An 18,635-nucleotide genomic window follows, 5' to 3' on the forward strand; every position below is an offset into this window, starting at 1 on the left:
CATCTTCTTGATCCAGTCATCTATTTTTGGGCATTTGGGTTGCTTCCATAGCTTAGCTATTGTAAATAGTGCTGCTATAAACATAGGGGTGCAGGTGCCCTTTGGAATTACTGTTTCTTTACTTGGGAATTTTTAAGAACTATATTTTAAAAATACTACAATGAAAAAACACATATCATGACAAAATGTGTGATTTATTTTTGGGAAAAAATAATTAAAACAGGTTTTTCCATTAAAGGGGAGAAATAACAATATGAGATCATACCCTGGTTACATGTTGATTATCTTTTTCTGTACAATATATATTGGTTCAATGCATATTTAATGATAACATAATGACCATTTGAGATTTAAAAATCACTAACCACTTGCCAAATTCATAAATGTTGAAATTCATAAATGTTGAAATTCGTAATGTGAAATAAATACCTAGAAATAATTTTAAACACTGAAGTCTTTGATGTGTTTATAGATCAACCCAGATGATATATACAAACAGAATATCAAATAAATTGATGTTACTGCTAGTTTCCACTTAATTTCTTCATAATATGGCTGTCTGGTGTTGCATTAGTGAATATACTTCCTACAAACACATGGGTACCCCAGAGACTATGACGAATCACTTTACAGCAGCCAAGATCATCAGCAAAGCATCCTAAATGTCGATAGCGTTCATCTGTTTCAAAGAGTGTTGTTTGTATATGGTCCAAAAAACTGGAGGAAATAAAAATTGAAGTCATATTTTCATCAGCAAGAAAGAGTAATACTTCTTATGCCAACTGAACACAAAAAATAAAAAAGGGCACATCAACACCTAAGTTGCCCTAATACCACCTCTGTTCCCCTTAATACCTGTGTTTTCAGGAAATGCAAAATGAATGATCTAGCAAATTTCATGTCATCTAAAACCAAATGAGCAATACTGCATGACCATTAAGGGTGGGATAAACTTCAGCTAGAAATCTACGGCTCAGCTTCATGAGTTGTAAGATAAGGAAACTAAAACCAGAGTAAATGTTTCATTTCTAGTTTATACTATATTTTACTTGACTGTGAGAAAAAAATAGCATATATTCCTATTTTAAGATTAAAAATGTTTTTATTAGTTTATAAATTAAAGATATACCCAGAATTTTAAAAGCAACTACCCAAGTGGTTTAGCTATTTTCTTCAAAATAATACTTTGTTAATTGGCAGTTACTTTTTCTAGACATGTTTTGCCATCATATTTTCTTTTTTTTTTAACAAATAAGTTTTTTTTAATATTTTATTTATTTATATATACAAGAACTGTGGTACAAGTCAGATGCATGGGAGAATTAAAGGATTCACCAGAGACAGAGCAGGGAACAGAACAGGCAGACTAACGAAATAGACTGCTGAGGGGAGCAGCAGGAGAGAGAGGAGAGGTCTGCTGCACGATGTGGGACTCTTGCCAGCCGGCTGGGATCCAACTAGCGCTACAGAGGCTGCGGAGAGCTTCATAGCACAGCGCTCAACCGCCTGCACCATCAGGAGAGACCCCATCATATTTGCTAATTCTAAAAATAATTGTTTCTTCCTTAAAGAAACTATTGATTGCCAGCTGTCAACTACTAGTAAACTAATTCAATATAAATAAATCTACTAGGGAGGATGAAAATCATTAACTGTATTTAATAAAAACAATTTAAAATGATGAAGAAACTTAACTGAACGATAAAGGTCCCTCAAAGTATGACTGCAACACTGCAGTGACTGCAAGTGTTACTTCTTTGGGTAAAATTCTGAGGTTTTTAAAAATGTCTTAAATGCTCTATTTTTACCAAGGTATAATTATAGACATTTTATAATTTAAAAAATCACTTCTTTCAAATCATATAATCTGGTTTTCAAAATGTATTTAATTACTCACTGCTAATCCAGATGATGGGTCAATGAGGTCAGCCCAATAGCCTTCAGCTCAAAGAGCGTAGCAGATTTCCATAGCACCACTGATGAACTGCACAGAAAAAGATACAAATAATATGATCAACATTGTATCACTACAGATTTTATTTATTTAAAATATCTTTTGCTTTAGATAAAGAACTTAATTAAGATGAATAAAAAATTAACAGTAGTGATAAATTAAGACTGTAAATCCATAAGATTATTTTCAACAGTCCAAAAGATTAATGGTTCCTACAATACTTTTATTTCTTTCAAAAAGTCTAAATTGCTTTGTTTTTTTCTTGTAAATTATTTCTAGTTTTAGGGACTATTTTCAATCATTTCTGTTCTATTAACTCCCAAATTTGTCATATATTATAAACTATAGCTGTTATTTCGTATTGTTATGGAGCTATTAGAAATAAGGTAACAAAGGGAATACAAAATGTTCATGAACAGACATAAATCATCATTATTTTGAATGAAAGTTGTTTAAAAATACATTGTGTGTCCTTCAAAAACGTATCTGTATACTCACATACTCATGAAATACTTCTAAAAAGGCACATAAAAGCAACAGAATGGATAAAAAAGGTATAAGTTTTACAGGATACTTGTGACTACATAGCCCTCTCTATCTTTTGTACAATATATAATCATTATATACCACCTGTCAGTATTAGACTTTACCATCCTAATTTCTATGATGCTTTTGTTAGCTTTATGAGAACTCTATGCAGTAAAAAAAAAAAAAAGTACAAGTATTGGAATCACATTAGAATGTTAAAAAAATAAAGGAAAGACCATACATGTTCAAAAACAGGGACATAATTTCCTTTCCAGTCATAAGAGTAACAGGTATCAAACTTATCATCTGTTGAAAACAAAAAACTGCCTAAAATATATGTGATGACTGTTTTTAGATTTTCAACAACAGTCGGACAAAACTGCAATCTTTAAAGAATGGAAACAAATGAGGTGACCCACATATTTGCTCTAGCTTTCTGCCTGAGGACACTTTCCTGTTGCAGGGCAAAGAAGTGGAGTCCACACAGTGTAGTATCAGTAGGCTGAGTACAGATAGAAAGCAAGAGTTCTGGAGTGCTGATGCAGCTGGAATTTGTGGGGTGATATATTCCAAATAGTCTGCAGAGCAATTCACCCTGGTTCCATAACAAGGGCTGAACTGTGCACACACAAGGCGAGATTCCAACAAGAATTATAGCACATGTCAGCTGCAGTGCTGAGAGCTGAACAGTGATTTTTAGAGGTTCTACAGTGCTAGATAACATGGAATGCTGGCCCACCCAGAGTAAAGAGACCTCTCAGAGCACCTCTGGAATTCAGTTGAGAACCTCCAAAGTCCAGAAGGGTCATATCCTAACTAAGCGGTTAGTAAGCTGAAGACCAAGAGCCAGGCCTGGCTGACTACCTGTTTGTGTAAGTAATTTATTGGAACACTGCCTTGTCTGTTCAATTGCATGTCATCCTTACTTACCTTACAGTATGAGGGTAAAGTGGAGTAGCTAAGACCCTATGGATGAACCCATTTACTTACTATCTGGCTCTTTACAGGAAAAATTTGCTAACTCTGCTATGGAGGTATTTAACTTAAGCTTATAAACTAATGAAAAGTATTAAGATAATGCTATATTCTTTAGGTTATATTCATACTTAATATATACACTTATAGCGGTATTTCATTAACCTTCACAGTGCTTAAAATAAGAAAACTACTGAGTATGGTTTACAAAAGATACCAATTTCATGAACAAATTAAACTGTCATACACAAAACTATAAGGAGAGCAAACAATGCAATTAAATGTTTGCAAAGAAGAATCCCAAACAATTGTAAAAAAACAAGTTTTTCTTTTAAAAGTTTCTGTTTATCAACAGCAAATACTGACATCTGCTGGGAAAAAACGAGAATAGATTTAAACCTTAAGACATAATGTATCTCCTTGGCATGTCAGCTCTTAAATAGAATGCAAAATAAGAGTCATAGTCATTATAAAATTAAAAAATAACATAGCTGGGCCTCCATGGTGGCACAAGCGGTGAGCGCCGCACTGTGAAGCTATCCGCAGTCTCTGCAGCGTGGGTTTGATCTGGGCCCGCCAGTAAGAATCCCACATGGAGAAGCAGACCACTCCTATCTCGTCAGCTGCTCCCCTCAGCAGTGTATTTCGGTCAGTCTGCCTGTTCTGTTCCTAGCTCTGTCTCTGGTGAATCTTCTCACCCTCCTGTGCATCTGGCCTGTACCCTGGCCTTGTATAAAAATAAATAAATCTTTAAAAAAAATAACATGGCAAATTATGTTGCCATTTCAAAGCCCTGAAACTGGTCACAGAAAACTTACCTACAACTATAGTACAGTTAGTATCAAATGAGGTTCTGAATCTAAAACTGATCAAAAGTTAGGACCAGTAATGAAATATGTATGTGAGAGCTCTCAAGCAACTAAATGGCAGTGGTAAATATGCATTTACTATATATTATCTTAAAATGTAAATAGAAATATTTATATTATATATTAATATAATACGCAATGTTAATTATAATATGCAAACAGAAAATGTTTATAGATTTATGTCTATTTAAATTTCGACTCTAGGGGCCTCCCCGGTGGCGCAGCGGTTGAGCGCTGGGTTGCGAAGCTGCCCGCAGCCTCTGCGGCGCCGGTTCGATCCCCGGCTGCTCCCCAGCCAGCAGAGGAGGGTCCCACATGGCGCGCAGACCTCTCCTGCCGCCCTCTGCTCCCCGCAGCAGTGTACTTCGGTCCTTCTGCCTGCTCTGCTCCCCGCTCTGGCTCTGGTGAATTCTCTCACCCTCCCGCGCTTCTGACTGTACCCAGTGCTTGTATAAACAAAACAAACAAACAAATAAATGAAAAACATGCCTCCATAAAAAAAAAAAAAATAAATAAATAAATAAATAAATAAATAAATAAATTTCGACTCTAAATTCAGGTCTCTTTAAAATCAGAGACAATCTTATGCCTCATTGTAACTTGCTTGTTAACCAGTATATAACTTACTCATGATTGTTATCTACATAAAACTTGTAAGTAAAGCTGTGAGTTAAGTATGAAGTCATTATCATAAAATACTCTGTTGCATATGTAATTTCTAATGTATTTTTGCAAAATGAGAGAACAATACATCCAATTTGAAAGAAAATGTAAAATAATTCCTAACATTTTCCTGCATAGAAATTAGTAAAAGGAATTTTTCCAGTATAATTAGCTAGGTACTCAAGTGAATTATTTGTAACCTGTCATACAGGCAAAAGAATAACCCTTTCTATCTTATCTTTAAGACAATGAAATTGATGTAACACAGTATCAAACTCTTGGAGAAATAATTATATAATTTTTAAATAAAATATTTTAATCATGTATAATTTCTCAGTTGGTAAAAATGAAATTGTATCAGTCTTTTCAGTGGGCAAACCAGCAGCATCTATGAACATTTTAAATACATGTACCTCTTGATTTAGCAATTCCCTGTTTTAGGAATATGCAAAAGTAAAAGTGTGTGCACAAAAATACATGTATAAATATATTCAGTGCCTACATTAGCAAAAGATTGATTTACAACTTATTAATTATTGAGGAAATTTTTAATAATGTAAACATTTATGGTTTGTCCATACAATGTAATACTAATGCAGATTTACAAAGAATGAAATATTATCTATATATAATGTTATGGAAAGGTGTAAAAAGATATATTCATGTTAAAATACTATATACTATACTATGTTATATACTGTTACTCTTTACTTTCTGAATAAGGCTGGGAAATTTTCATTTTTTACTTGACACGACATGATTTAAAGAAAAAGATACAGAAGATGAGAAGGAAAGAAAGGTGTATAATGAGTTCGTATTACTTTTTTGTTATTTTTTACTGTATTTCCCAAATTTCTTGCAATAGATATAGATTCAAAAAAATCAAGTATTAGGCTGAATCTAAGTTTTTCAAAGACACTAAAAAAACCACTGGTATTTTTTAGTCTTCGAAAGCATATATCTTTCAGTAATAAAAGGTATCAGTAGAAAAGGAATAAAGGCTAAAAAAAGACACCTCACCATTTTAGTACATTGGTTCATTTAAAACTGCACTAAGGTTATACAGTTAAATTGTCTGTAATTGAAAGAATTACCTTTTCTAGGAGCAGCTCTCTTTCATTTTCCACTTCCTCACTCCAAACAGTCATGTCATTATTAGTTTTCTGTGTCACAGTTAGAATCATCAGTTTGTTGGTGGCCACTTCTGGAAACAGTGATTCAAAATCTACAAAGAACTAAGAATACCAACCTCAGGGAGAAAACAATTTGGTTTTTTAAAAAAGAAAGAGTGCATAAAAAATTCTTTAGACAAATGATTATGTTATTCTGGTACCAAGTTAGATTTTATTTTATTATGTTTGAAAAGGGTAAAATGAACTTAGTTTTGATTTAGTTCTGTTCTTGTTGGATGAACTGAAGTACTTTCTACAAACTGAAGATCATTTTATAAGTTATAGTTCTTGTGATTAAAACGTTTATTGCTTTTGACACTTTGTTCAGTTTCCCTATATTCTCCCTGTAAGTGAAACCATCCGATGTTTTTTTCTCTCCTGACTTATAATATTCCACTGAGCAGATCCCTTCCAACTCTATCCCTGTTGCTGCGAATGGCATGAGTCTATCTTTTTTGATTGCTGAGTATTATTCAATTGTGTAGATATTATTGGATGGTTTCACTTATCAGAGGGTTATAGGAAAACTGAACAAAGTGTCAAAAAAAAATGACAAAACTTGTAGGCAAACTATAGATCTGAGCTATACAGCAGGGGAGTGGGAGGGAGAGGGATCAAGACGGGAGGGGAGAGCACAAAGAACTCTGGTGAGGGTTCGTGGGTGGGGTGGGAGATTTATGGGGACTATACCTGAGGGGAGAAATCAAATACTATGCAAAAATGAACAATGATGAAATAAAAAAAGTCACATAAAAAAGTTTATTAAGATTTTTTTCAGTATTGTATATTAGCTCACGAAATTATAGCTGTAACAATCACCCAGAAGTAAAATGCCTTAAACTTTAGGAAAAAAATTACTAAAAATTCCATGTTCCTATCTAAGGCAGCATGAAGTCAGATGTCGGGAAACATTTGAAAGTCTTTATCTCCCTCATTTAATCATCTCCAGCCAGACATGTTAAAATATCAAGTTAAAGAGCATCATGATTCCTAAGTGTATTAGTCAACACATTACAAAACTACTGATACCATCTAATACACATCAGTGTAAAAATATCTGAAGTACAGCCTACCTCTTTGTAGCAATTCTGGACATGTTTGGATTGCACACTCCACTTTGGCACTTTCAAAGTAAGTTTCTGCACTGTTGATTTCTTGTTCAATAGGTGCATCATTATTCTACAGGGAATAAGAAACATAAGTAAACAAAATCTGAGCACAAATAAAATCTTGCCTGTTAGAAACTTGTCTTCCCTACAAAGATTTTATTATCATACTAATCTTTTTTTTTTAAAGATTTATTTTTATTTATTTATACAAGCACTGGGTACAGTCAGAAGTGCGGGTGGGTGAGAGAATTCACCAGAGCCAGAGCGGGGAGCAGAGCAGGCAGAAGGACCGAAGCACACTGCTGAGGGGAGCAGCGGGTAGCAGGAGAGGTCTGCATGCCATGTGGGACACTCCTCTGGAGGCCGGGGAGCAGCCGGGGATCGAACCGGGTTGCAGAGGCTATGGGCAGCTTCGCAACCCATTGCTCAACCGCTGAGCCACTGGGGAGGCCCTTTATTATCATACTAATCTAATGGTGCTAGGGTAAGCGTTTTCTTATAAACTCAACCTCTGATAAATAGAAGATTTGAAAATTAAGAAATATTTTGACAAAACAAAAGATGAATGTAGAAATATACTTCCTATAAACAGCAGTTGCCTAAGAAACTAAAATGCCGTAACTATGTTTTACTGTTATCTCCTCTAATATTTTATAATAATATCTAAATAGCCTTCCCTTTGTTTTGTAATCTGGAAAATGGGGATATTAACACTAATTTACAGAAATAACATGATTTCACATACAGCTTCTCTGACAAGAAGTGCTTAGAGGCTTTCATTCAATTGAAATTTGTTGGGCACCTACATCAGATACTATGACAAAAGCAGCCAATACAATGTTAAATCAGATGTATAGGCATTTCAGAACTAATGTAAGAAAAACAGCATGAATAAAATACAATTTAATACAAAAAAACTGTAGAATACTTTCTGGCAGTAGAGATGGGGAAGAAACTAGCTTTTCTGGGAGAAGACAGGAAAAAGTTAATATTATATTTGTCCTACTTGTTAATACATATGTCTGATAGGTAAAGAAAAGGTGGAATACAGATTAGGAAATCAGGAGGAAATTGTCCAAGAGATATGAAGAGATAATAATAGTGGAAAGGTATGCAATGGCCAAAGAGAAAGATGCAATTAAAAAACAAATGAACAACAACAAAAAAATCCCAAAATATGCTGTGTAGAGTGCAAAAGAGTAGGAAGTAGTGAGAGGTAAGTTGAGAAAGATAAGGAACCAAATTGTTGGAAGCTATTTGTCACTAAGAAATTTTTACTTTAGTCTATAAGTAGTGAGGAATAACAAGATCAGATATAAAACACAATTGGTAGTATTTCTGTGGTAGTAGGAAATGAAGAGAAGCAGGTGACAGTAACAACCAGTATTTACAGATCACTAACTCTACTTAAGTATACATTTTTACACTTAATCTTCATAGCTATTTTATGGGCTAGAGGGTATGATCATCCCCATTTTACATATAAAGATATAAAGGTTCTGAAAGGTTAAGTAACCATCTCGAGATCACAAAATTAAGTAAACTGCAGAGCTAAACTTTGGATTCAGATTTCTTCTATTTCCACAGTCCATTATAATACCTCTAAGAATCCATGCTAGGGAAGGTGGCCTTGAACTCTAGTACTATTTGTAAAAGCTGAAAAGACACAAATGATTTAACAGCTACTTAACAGATAGAAGCAATGCTATTTTGTCATTTGGCGGTATGATGGAGAGAGAAGTCAAGGGTAGGACTGTAATTTTATCTTCGCACAGTGTGAGAATGGCTAAGTCATTTATATTACTGATAATATGGGAGTAAAAAACAGGTTTTGAGAGAAAAAAAAACTAATCAGTATTAGACTTGTAAAGTGTGGGAACTTATGAGACATTTAGATAAAAACATTTAGCAGGCAGATAGATATACAGAACTAGAAATGTCAGAAATAGATATACTAATTTAGGAATTTTCAAAAGTCTGTGGAGGAAGTCAAAAGTCTAACTGATCAGGAAATAGTATAGAGAGAATGAACAGACCTGTATGGGGTATATCAAGTAATTGATACAGAGTAGGAGCCGATATGACTGAAGAAACCAACTTTTTTTATTAAAGGTTTATTTATTTATACCTGGTGAGGGGGAGCAGCGGGTGAGACAGGAGAGGTCTGCTGCCCCCTTATATGCTGCTCCTGGCCGGCGGGGGAGGGGATCCATCTCTTGCTGCAGTGGCTGGCAAGAGCTTGATGGCGCTTTCTTTAACCCCTGCGCCCCCAGGGAGGCCCGATGGGGGTCTTTTCTGCTTAACTCTTACGTTTTGGATTTCATGTCTGTGCATTTATTTATTTTCCTCATGGCTCCTGATCACTTCGTTTCCCCAGACTTGGGGCTGACTACCTAGGTGGTGTCCACCAAAGGGAAAATCAAATTACCATGTCTATGGCGGGTTACCCAATCACCATGACTAACACAGGGCGGTATCTCAGCTTTCCTTGCACTCTCCCTGCCCCCCCCCATACACACATAGGCCCTATGAACTTCACTGACAATAACCACATTTTCCGTGTCAGACTTTTGCACGGGAGATTCCTTCTGCTTGAAGTGCCCACTGTTTCGCTTCATCCACATCGTTGTCAAGTCATCACTCCTCAGAGACCCCTCCCACCCAGGATCACTCTGTAATAGCACACCCCCCACCCTCAATCTATTTTCCTGACCTTTCCTTCCCAATACCTGTTAGTCCCCTACATTTTTGCCAATGGCCTGTCCGCTCTCCCCTTTCCTCTGACTCTCAGCAACCTCACTGGCTTCTTAGAGTCCCTTCTTTTTCCTAGGAATTTTACTTTTTCCCCCCTCACCTGCTAAGTCAACGGAGGGTATTTGTCTTTGTCATTCTCACTTGCTTTCCGACAAAGTGTTGGGGGGGCAGGGTGAGGACACCCCATCACCCCCAAACCTGCCCGTTCTCAGTAGGTTCTGCCATCCAGCTCATTGAGACAAGACATCCACTAGTGCATGAGGCCTTTCATGAAAAGGAACTTTACTACAATTAGTGTGCAATGAAGAAAATGGGACAGATATGGTTTCCAAATTCAGCACCCAGAGTTCCCTGCACCCCCCCCCCCAGGGAAAGGCCCAGCCCAATAGGGTTGTCCCAAAGCAGGGCCACTAAAGCCTAAGAGCTGCCCCAAGTCAGGAAGGGGTCCAAAAGAGCCAGAACCCCCCCACCCTGGGGGGCAGAGGTCACTCCGGCTATGATCTGGCACCCCCTCCTGTGCTTCTGGGCTGGGCATCCTTGTTTCCCAGGCCCGTGTTCACACTGGGAGGCATGTGGGGTCTGCTCAGCTGTTGTCCATGGGGCCCACCCACAGTTGCATTTCAGGAGTTATAGAGTGTTCTCTCTTGGGCCCTCTCACAGCACAGGGCTCCTCTCCTGCGGTTCATTTTATCCTTCCTAGAATAGGGATGGCAAAGTGTCTGCCCATGTCTACAGAGATGGGGGGGCCATTGGCTTCGTTGCTCTTGTGTGTGTGTGTGTCTGTGTCAGTGTTGCAGATGAAGCCCTGGTCAGACACAGGGTGTGTGTGAACACTTGATCCCTTTTGTGTTCAGGTTGCCTTTTGTGTGCATGCGATTTTTTTTTTTAAGATTTATTTCCTTTATGCATACCAGAGCTGGGGTGCAGATCAGAGGTGGGCAGGGAGGTTAGAGGACTCAACAGACACAGAGGTGGGAGCAGAACAGGCGGATTGCCTGAAATACACAGCTGAAGGGAGCAGCAGGGAGGTGGGAGAGGTCAGCTGCACCATATGGGTAGCTCCCTGGCTGGTGGGGGATTGAACTCACACTGTAGTGGCTGGGGAGAGCTTCACAGCGCAGTCTTTAGTCCCTGAGCCACCAGGGAGGCCCGCTTTTTAAGTTTGTAAGGATCTCACTTGTTTAGTTTCCCTTTGGACAAACAGGGAAGGGAGGGGTGAAGCTAGAAAATGTACTCCTTGATAGGGCAGGTGGCATCAGGGGTCAGGAGTCTGCCCCCAGGCACTGCTCAGCTGCTGGGGGCCAGGGCAAGGGTCATGAAGATAGTGGCTGAGCAGCTTCTGTGGTGCCTTGTCCTGCATCAGTCCTTGGCCCCCAGGCCAGTGTTCCTGGCCACACCTTGTGGCACAGCCCACCCACCCGGAGAGATCTAGCTGCAAGCTCAGGATGGATTCCAAAGGCACCTCCTAAGATTGGGCTCTGACCTAGGGACCCAGCAGCTCTGACCTAGGGCAGGAAGGCAGAGCTACAGCTCATAAGATGGCGACCAAGCAGGCCTCTCAGGGTTTGCAGACCCCCGGCCACTGGCCCGCCCCGTGGCCTGCGCCTAGTTCTGTTACAGGGCAGGGAGAGGGGCATCCCAGAATCCGCAAACCTGCCTGCTCTAATTAGTTCTGCCATCTGCCGCATCAACACAAAATATGTGAGACTTGAATGAAAAGGAACTTTAATACAATTAAAAAACAATACAGGAGAGGCAAAGAATATAGTTTCTAAATCAAGCACCCAAAGTTACCCGTCCCCTTGTGGGTAAAAGTCCACCCAAGCAGGATTGGCCCAGAGCAAGGCCCCAAAGCCTACCACAAGTCTAAGGCATCTTCCAGTGGGGACCCACAGAAAAAGATCAGAAACAACCAGATAAGTCTGGGAGGTAAAGAGCAAAATCAAGACAAAAACTGCCATTGTCACCTCCCCATGGGTCTCTCACCCACATCTGTGTCACCTAGTCCACCACCAAAAGGCAAGCGCAGTTTCTTCCCGTGTCTCTCAGCCCCATGTGCCTCCTCCAGGTCTTCTGGCTCTGCATCCTGCTTCTTTCCTGGCTCTGCATCCTGTTTCCTTCCTTCCTCCATCTCCTCTGCAGCTTCTTCTCTCCCTGCTCAGCTCTAGCCTCCTTTTGGGGGTGGGGAGGACAGGGAGCCTGGTCCCCTTTTCTGGGGACCACATGTTATAATCTCCCCTTTGAATTTTTATTCTACCATATCTATGGTGCCACAGATCTCAGGATGTAGTCTTAGGAGACAGTCTTTTTTCAGGGTTACAGTGTATGTAACAAAAGCAACAATTAGTCAGCAGCATTGTCCATGAACGTCCTGTATGACACTTTTCCATTACTGGAAAAAAGTCCATTATCCAAAGCAAAAGGAAAAAAAAATCTTAAAATTGGTTCAACTTCTCTAAAAACAAGTTCTCTCAACCTTGATCCCAAATTGTTTTAACAGCATAGCAAAAGTTTGCAAACTAAATCTACTTTTAAACCATATTACCTATTTTTGCATACACTCACAGGGCAGAATAACTAAACAGCAATTGCAGCTGGTTCTGTCGAAACACTCTAGATAGGATCAGAGCGAACTCTTGATGTCCGGTCCACATAGGCGTCAAGAACAAAGTTGGTGTCTCCACACTCCACCTGGGCTTCCTCTTCTCGAGGGTACCAGGGCTTTTGTTTTTTCCGGGTTGTCCAGTCCTGCCCATGGAGGCAGCTTCCTTACCTCCCTTGGGGGGGAGGGGGGGTCCTCTGGAGCCCTGTGGACAAAGCAGCGGGTTCTCCCCTTCTTGGTCCAGCTCTGCTTCAGCTTCTTGGAAAAACACCTCTCAAAGCCACACAATGACACCCATTCTCCAATTGTTTTTGTTTTAAGCAGGCAAAATCCCTATGGAAGTTATGCAAAAGCAGACACTGACATGAGTAGTAAAAATTACTACCACTCTTTTCATGCTGTGTTGGTATCAAGGGGAGAGAAAACGCAAACACAAGTTAGCTCTGCTGAAAAAAGAAAAAAAAGTAATTTAACATTGCTACAGGTTCTGGTCAGTCAAAACAAGAAAACTTTGTTGAATCAGAACAAAATGCAACAAAATTACCAAGATTGTGTCAAAACTTAGTAAAAATCAGGTGTATCTCCAACAGTCTATTCAGTCCTTTGTAGGAAAAAAAAAATTTTTAACCCATCAAATTCCATCAATAGGAATCTGTTGAGGCCTTTTCTCCTTCTGCAGAAACAATTTCTGTAGATATTAAACAATTGAAGTATACAGTATTACAAGATAACAATCACCACTGTCAATTTACATGCCTATCAGGGCCTGAGAGGTTTATTCACGTGTTGGAAAACCAATGTTAACATATCTGTACATGCCAAAGTTTTGTCCATTTTTCCAAGCGACAAGGCTGTCCTTCTGGTTTTACTTTACTGGGTAAACCAAATAGGACAAATTCATCTAATGCCTTTGCTGGGAGGAAAGGAAGAAACTTTGTGCAGTGTCTCAGGAGCTCTACTGAAGTTCCACAAAATTTCCTTGTATCAACCAAATGACAGGCGACCAAATTTTTACTTGAATTGAGGTTTCTGCCACTTTTAAGGACCAATAAGAAGTTTAGAAATTGTCCAACCTACTGGAAAGCTTCCTTTACAGGTGACTAGAAAGTCCAAAGTAATTTTGACAAAACCAACTGAGCCTGATCCCAAGTCCCTGAGTGTGATCAGAAGAGGCCAGCGAATTCAGAGGAAGAAAAGGCCTCCTTCAAGTGGAGAACACTCTCTTCAGCTTACTTTACATCCCATTTTCACAGTGACTAGTAGATACTGAATTAGCTGTCTGACTAAACACATAAAAATAAGACAAATACCAAAATTTTAAATAACCCACACCTGATTCCAGAGACTTGTTTGAATTCCTTACACAGGCACAACGTTCAGATTCACAAAGCTATTTGCACAAAGTGAGGACCAAGTAAGGTAAGTAGAAGCCCTGGTCCAGGCCCACTGCTCTCATGGGGACAACCCAGCCTTTCCAGCCACCTGCCAGTGTCCACAGAGTCAGGGTCATCCTAGGTTGCCTAGAGCCAAAGCACCTGAACTGACCCTGGATGTGAGGGGGAGAATATAGAAGAGGAGAGCCAACAGGAACTCATGCCTGAGCCAGCCCGTGTGAAAAAGGAGCCCTTACTGCCTGGCTTTTGTCTTAGGAAAGCACCTGTCTGTTCCCCACTGTCAGCTGTTCCTGGGCTCCTGCAGGGAAACAGTGACAGGAGCTGCTTCTTAGACATGGGTTGGTAGCTGCAGGTCCCCAACTCAGTTAATACTGTCCCCAAGGGGCTTTCAGAGGAAACAAATGCAGCACACCTCTCAATTTTTTTCTTTTAAAGATTTATTTATTTATTTATTTATTTTTATTTATTTGTTTGTTTGTTTGTTTATCTATACAAGAACTGGAGTACAGGCCAGATGCGTGGGAGGATGAGGCACCTCTCACAATTTTAACCACATCTCTGGCTTCCAAAAATGAATAGGAAACTCCAAATACCAGATATCCAACGAAAATACCAAATGTTTCCCAATTCCCACTCACCCAGGCCTGACACTCCAAAGGAGCCCCAAATTGAGGGAGACTCACAGACTCCCTCCCAAATGTGTGCAGGTGAGGGGCTCTGTGGGCATGCACCCTGGGGAACTGACACCAAAGGCCAGGGGACCGCGGTTTCCACCCGGGGTCCATCTCCTCCTAGGTGAATCCAGGGGGCAGAGCAGAGCTGGGCCTCTCCTGAGAAGGACTTGGCTTGTTCCCCGGGAGGAAAAACCCCACAGCTGCTGGGACTCTCCCGCCCCCTGGAGAGAGAGCACTGGCTCTGAGCACAGGGGTCAGGAAGCCACCAGGGATGCCCAGGCGACACGGGGTGGCCTGGAGCGAGGCGGCAGGCAGCTGCTCCATCCCCGGGAAGTCAGAGTGGGGGCTGGCAGAGCCCAAGAGGCATCCAGCTCCTGGCTCTGGCCTGCCCCATTGGGACTCACGCCAGCCTCAGTTTCCCTCAGCCCACGAAAGGAAACCGAGTGTGGGAGCAAGGAAAGTGGTTGAATTTGTGAACAAAGGGGGAGGGCAGCAGACTCGTGTCTGACAGACCACGGTCCAGCTCTTGGGCACAGGGCAGGGGTCTGCAGGCAAAGGGGAAAGAAGGGGACGATGAAGGGATGAGGGCGGGCAAGGGGCGGGGGAAGGGATCGGCGAGATGGGTGAGCTCCAGGTTGCTTTGCTCAGCTCTGTGGAGTGGGAGAAAACAAACCTGTCAAACGAGGGGGGAATTGCGAGAGATGGGGGAGACCAACATGGTCTTTCGCATCTGAGGGACCGGTCCCTGGAAACCGCATCAGGTGCGCTCCGGCAGGTCAGACCCAAACCTCAGTCTCAAGAGCCAACGCTTCTCGAGTGACGCGTTTCCTCCTGGACTTTTTAAGATTTCTTTCTTTATGCATGCAAGAGCTGAGGTGCAGGCCAGAGGTGCGGGGGTGTGAGAGGGTTCACCAGAGACAGAGTGGGGAGCAGAACTGGCAGATGGACTGAAATCCACGGCCGAGGGGGGCAGAGGGAGACCGGGGAGGCCTGCTGTGCCCTGTGGGCTGCTCCTGGCCGGCGTGGGTGGACTGTCCTGCAGGGGCTGGCCGGGCTAGGGAGCGCCGCGCGTAACCACCCCACAGCCCGCCCCGCGGGAGGCCCAAGAAGGTGACGTGAAATGCCCCCCCAGTTCTCATTGTGAAGCTGGCCACAACCTCAGCTGTAGGAGAGACAGCACCGCCCTTGGAATCCTGGTAGAGAGCAGCAGCTCAGGGCGGCGTCCTCCTGCCCCCAGGGACGGTGCGGGGCCTTCTGACCACCACCCCCTCCCTGGGCAGGCAGCGGCTGCCAGCCCGTTCCAGGGCCGCCCCCGACCGGGGCTTCTCTGCCCCGACCGCCCTCAGCAGAGGCCGCGCGGCCGCTCCAGGCCCCCGCCCAGCCTGCGACGAGGACACGCCAGGGGGACTCCAAACAGAACAGGGGCGCACGTACCCTGCCCGGGCCCCCCCAGATCACCAGCTGCTGCATCACCAGGACTTGCCGAACCGTCTTAGCACCCCCTGGCCCTGGCCGACACTCGCCCATCTCCCCCTTTGTTACTTTCTTGTCTACGAGCCCCGGCCCTCGAGCAGGACGGGGTGGGCAGGTGCGAGGGGCTGCCCTCCTCAGCGCGCCCTCAGACACAGGCCTTCCTTCCCCAGCTCTGGCTCCCTGCCAGCCGGGAGCACGCGAGGCCAGAGGCGGGGTCCAGAGACCCGGGAGGGGGGAAGGGGACAGACCCGCCCACCGCGCGATGGAAGCCAAGGGAAGCGCCAGAGAGTCCATGCAAACTTGAGAACCCTTTCCACCCCAAAACTCGATCGCGACGCAACACGGAGGCCCAGAGTCGAAAAAAGGACCTGCGCGCGCTGCGTATGGCGCGGGCGTCACCTCCGTCCTCCGCGCACAGCGTGCGCCCCGAAGACGCGGTGGGCAGGGGGCGCGAGGGCGCGTCTCCCGGAATACACCCCCCTCTAGCCACAGGCAGACGGGTGACCGCGCCCGCTGCCAGGAAAAGCAAATCACCCCACCCAGACACCCCAAGCTGCGCGAGCCGCGGGCAACCCGCATCCCTGATGGGGAAGAGCCCGCACCTGACCCAGCAGAGCTGAGAAGCCGCCAGGTGCAGCCCCAAGGTGCGCCAAAAGCCCCGCCCACCCGACTGCGCAGGCGCGGGCAGAAACAAAAATTGACGGCGCGGAATTGTCGGTAGGGGGCGCCAGATCCCCGCAAAGCGGAGCCCGGACGGCGGGGAGCCTCTACCCCCTGGACCTTCTGGCCCCTGGACCCCCACCTTGTAACTTACAAGGTGGCTCTTCTGGCGTGAGAGACCAGCGCTGCTCTCGCTCTAAGGTGGGGCCCCATCTAAGCCCCACAGGCTGTTACTGGCGCACCCCATCTGTAATGTGCTTGGCTCCCACTCCTCTGGGACGCTGAACGTCAGCACCGACCGTCGGAGTACGGACCCCGCGCGAGCAGGGGGATAAATGCAGCCAGAGCACCGTGCTGAAGCTCACCCCTTCTTTTCCGGGCTCATACGAAAAGCCCCTCCTGGCCCAGGGCCAGTGCCTTGTGGGGAAGCTGGGAGAAACCATCCCCTTCCAGTGCTGCTTGGAGCACAGCATGTTTGACCAGTTCTCGCTGACCTCAGATAACGCGCTCGCTGTGCCCCCATGCGGCATGATGGACACCAAGCCTCTTCACCCTGGAGCCCGTGGACACCGGCTTCTCAGGGAACTTCAGCTGCTACGGTTGGTACAACAACACCCCTTACGTGTGGTTGGCCCCCAGCGATGCCCTGGAGCTCGTGGTCACAGGTAGGTGCCCCCCAGTACTGTGGTCACAGGTAGGCGCTCCCCAGCGCTCGTGGCCATAAGTAGGCATGCCCCAGCCCTCATGGTCACTGGGTGGTGCTCCCCAGCCCACCTCCGGCGTCCTCCTGGAGGCGGATTTGAGCACAACCAATGATTGTTTATCTTCTGTGATTTGTGTCCCTTGGCCGCGCACCATGGACCAAGATTACATTGTGGAAAATCTGATCCGAATGGGCACGTCGGGGCTGGTCCTCGTGGCTCTCTTGGCCCTACTGGCCAAATAGTGGCACCCGCCTGTGGGTGCCAGGCGAGGCAGACGGCAAACACCAGAGTAAACAGACACACCAGGCAGCATAGAGCTCTGAAGCCACTGTGGACCCTGGGCCCCGAAGCAGACGTGACTCAGCATGTCTGGAGTCCTGACAAACCCAATGGAGAATGCAAAGGGCAGAGAGTTGCCAACAGTCGTTCAGGGTCACTGAGCTTGTTTTCAAGCCAATTGAATATTATTGTATCATGTGAAGCCGATATATTTGCCCCCCACCTGCCTGGACATTGGCGATAAAACCCTTGCTGTGTAGTCTGGGCTTTGTTCATCTCCTGCCTTAAAAGTAGCGCGAAGTTGGGCCTCCCCAGTGGCGCAGCGGTTGAGCGCTGGGTTGCGAAGCTGCCCGCAGCCTCTGCAGCGCCAGTTCGATCCCTGGCTGCTCCCCGGCCACCAGAGGAGGGTCCCACATGGCGCGCAGACCTCTCCTGCCGCCCGCTGCTCCCCTCAGCAGCGTACTTCGGTCCTTCTGCCTGCTCTGCTCCCTGCTCTGGCTCTGGTGAATTCTCTCACCCTCCCGCGCTTCTGACTGTACCCAGTGCTTGTATAAATAAATAAATAAATCTTTAAAAAAAAAAAAAAAAAAAAAAAGTAGCGCGAAGCATTCTCCAGTCACCTGCTCACTGTTCTTTACCCTTCCGCTCCTGGAGTTCTGACTCAGAACTCGGCTTTGCTCCTCCTTGAGACCTTAATGCTTAAGATTCCATTAGCGATTACTGCTAATAATTAATGATGGATACTGTGCCTCCAGGCACATGCATGTCGTCCTTCCCTCCCTGGCTTGCTTCCCATAGCAGAATGTCCCCAAGGTTCATCCAGGA

General features: G+C 43.9%; 1 protein-coding gene and 1 pseudogene across 2 annotated transcripts; one reads left to right on the forward strand and one right to left on the reverse strand.

The window, feature by feature from the left end:
• Window positions 1-524: 524 nt before the first annotated feature.
• On the reverse strand, window positions 525-9,894 carry LOC311185161 (methylmalonic aciduria and homocystinuria type D homolog, mitochondrial-like; annotated as a pseudogene). Its single transcript has 5 exons — window positions 9,814-9,894; window positions 7,235-7,340; window positions 6,084-6,214; window positions 1,898-1,984; window positions 525-717 (listed from the first exon to the last, which is right to left on the reverse strand). The product of its transcript is annotated as a methylmalonic aciduria and homocystinuria type D homolog, mitochondrial-like (transcript).
• Window positions 9,895-17,348: 7,454 nt separating this feature from the next.
• Window positions 17,349-17,773, forward strand: LOC311185238 (immunoglobulin alpha Fc receptor-like; the record flags this gene model as incomplete). Its single annotated transcript, XM_084255782.1, is given in 3 exon segments — window positions 17,349-17,370; window positions 17,373-17,496; window positions 17,683-17,773. Coding segments are annotated over 3 exon segments (237 nt in total).
• Window positions 17,774-18,635: the final 862 nt, after the last annotated feature.

This window comes from Talpa europaea, assembly GCF_964194135.1.
Source record: "Talpa europaea genome assembly, chromosome: 1".
Taxonomy (NCBI): domain Eukaryota; kingdom Metazoa; phylum Chordata; class Mammalia; order Eulipotyphla; family Talpidae; genus Talpa; species Talpa europaea.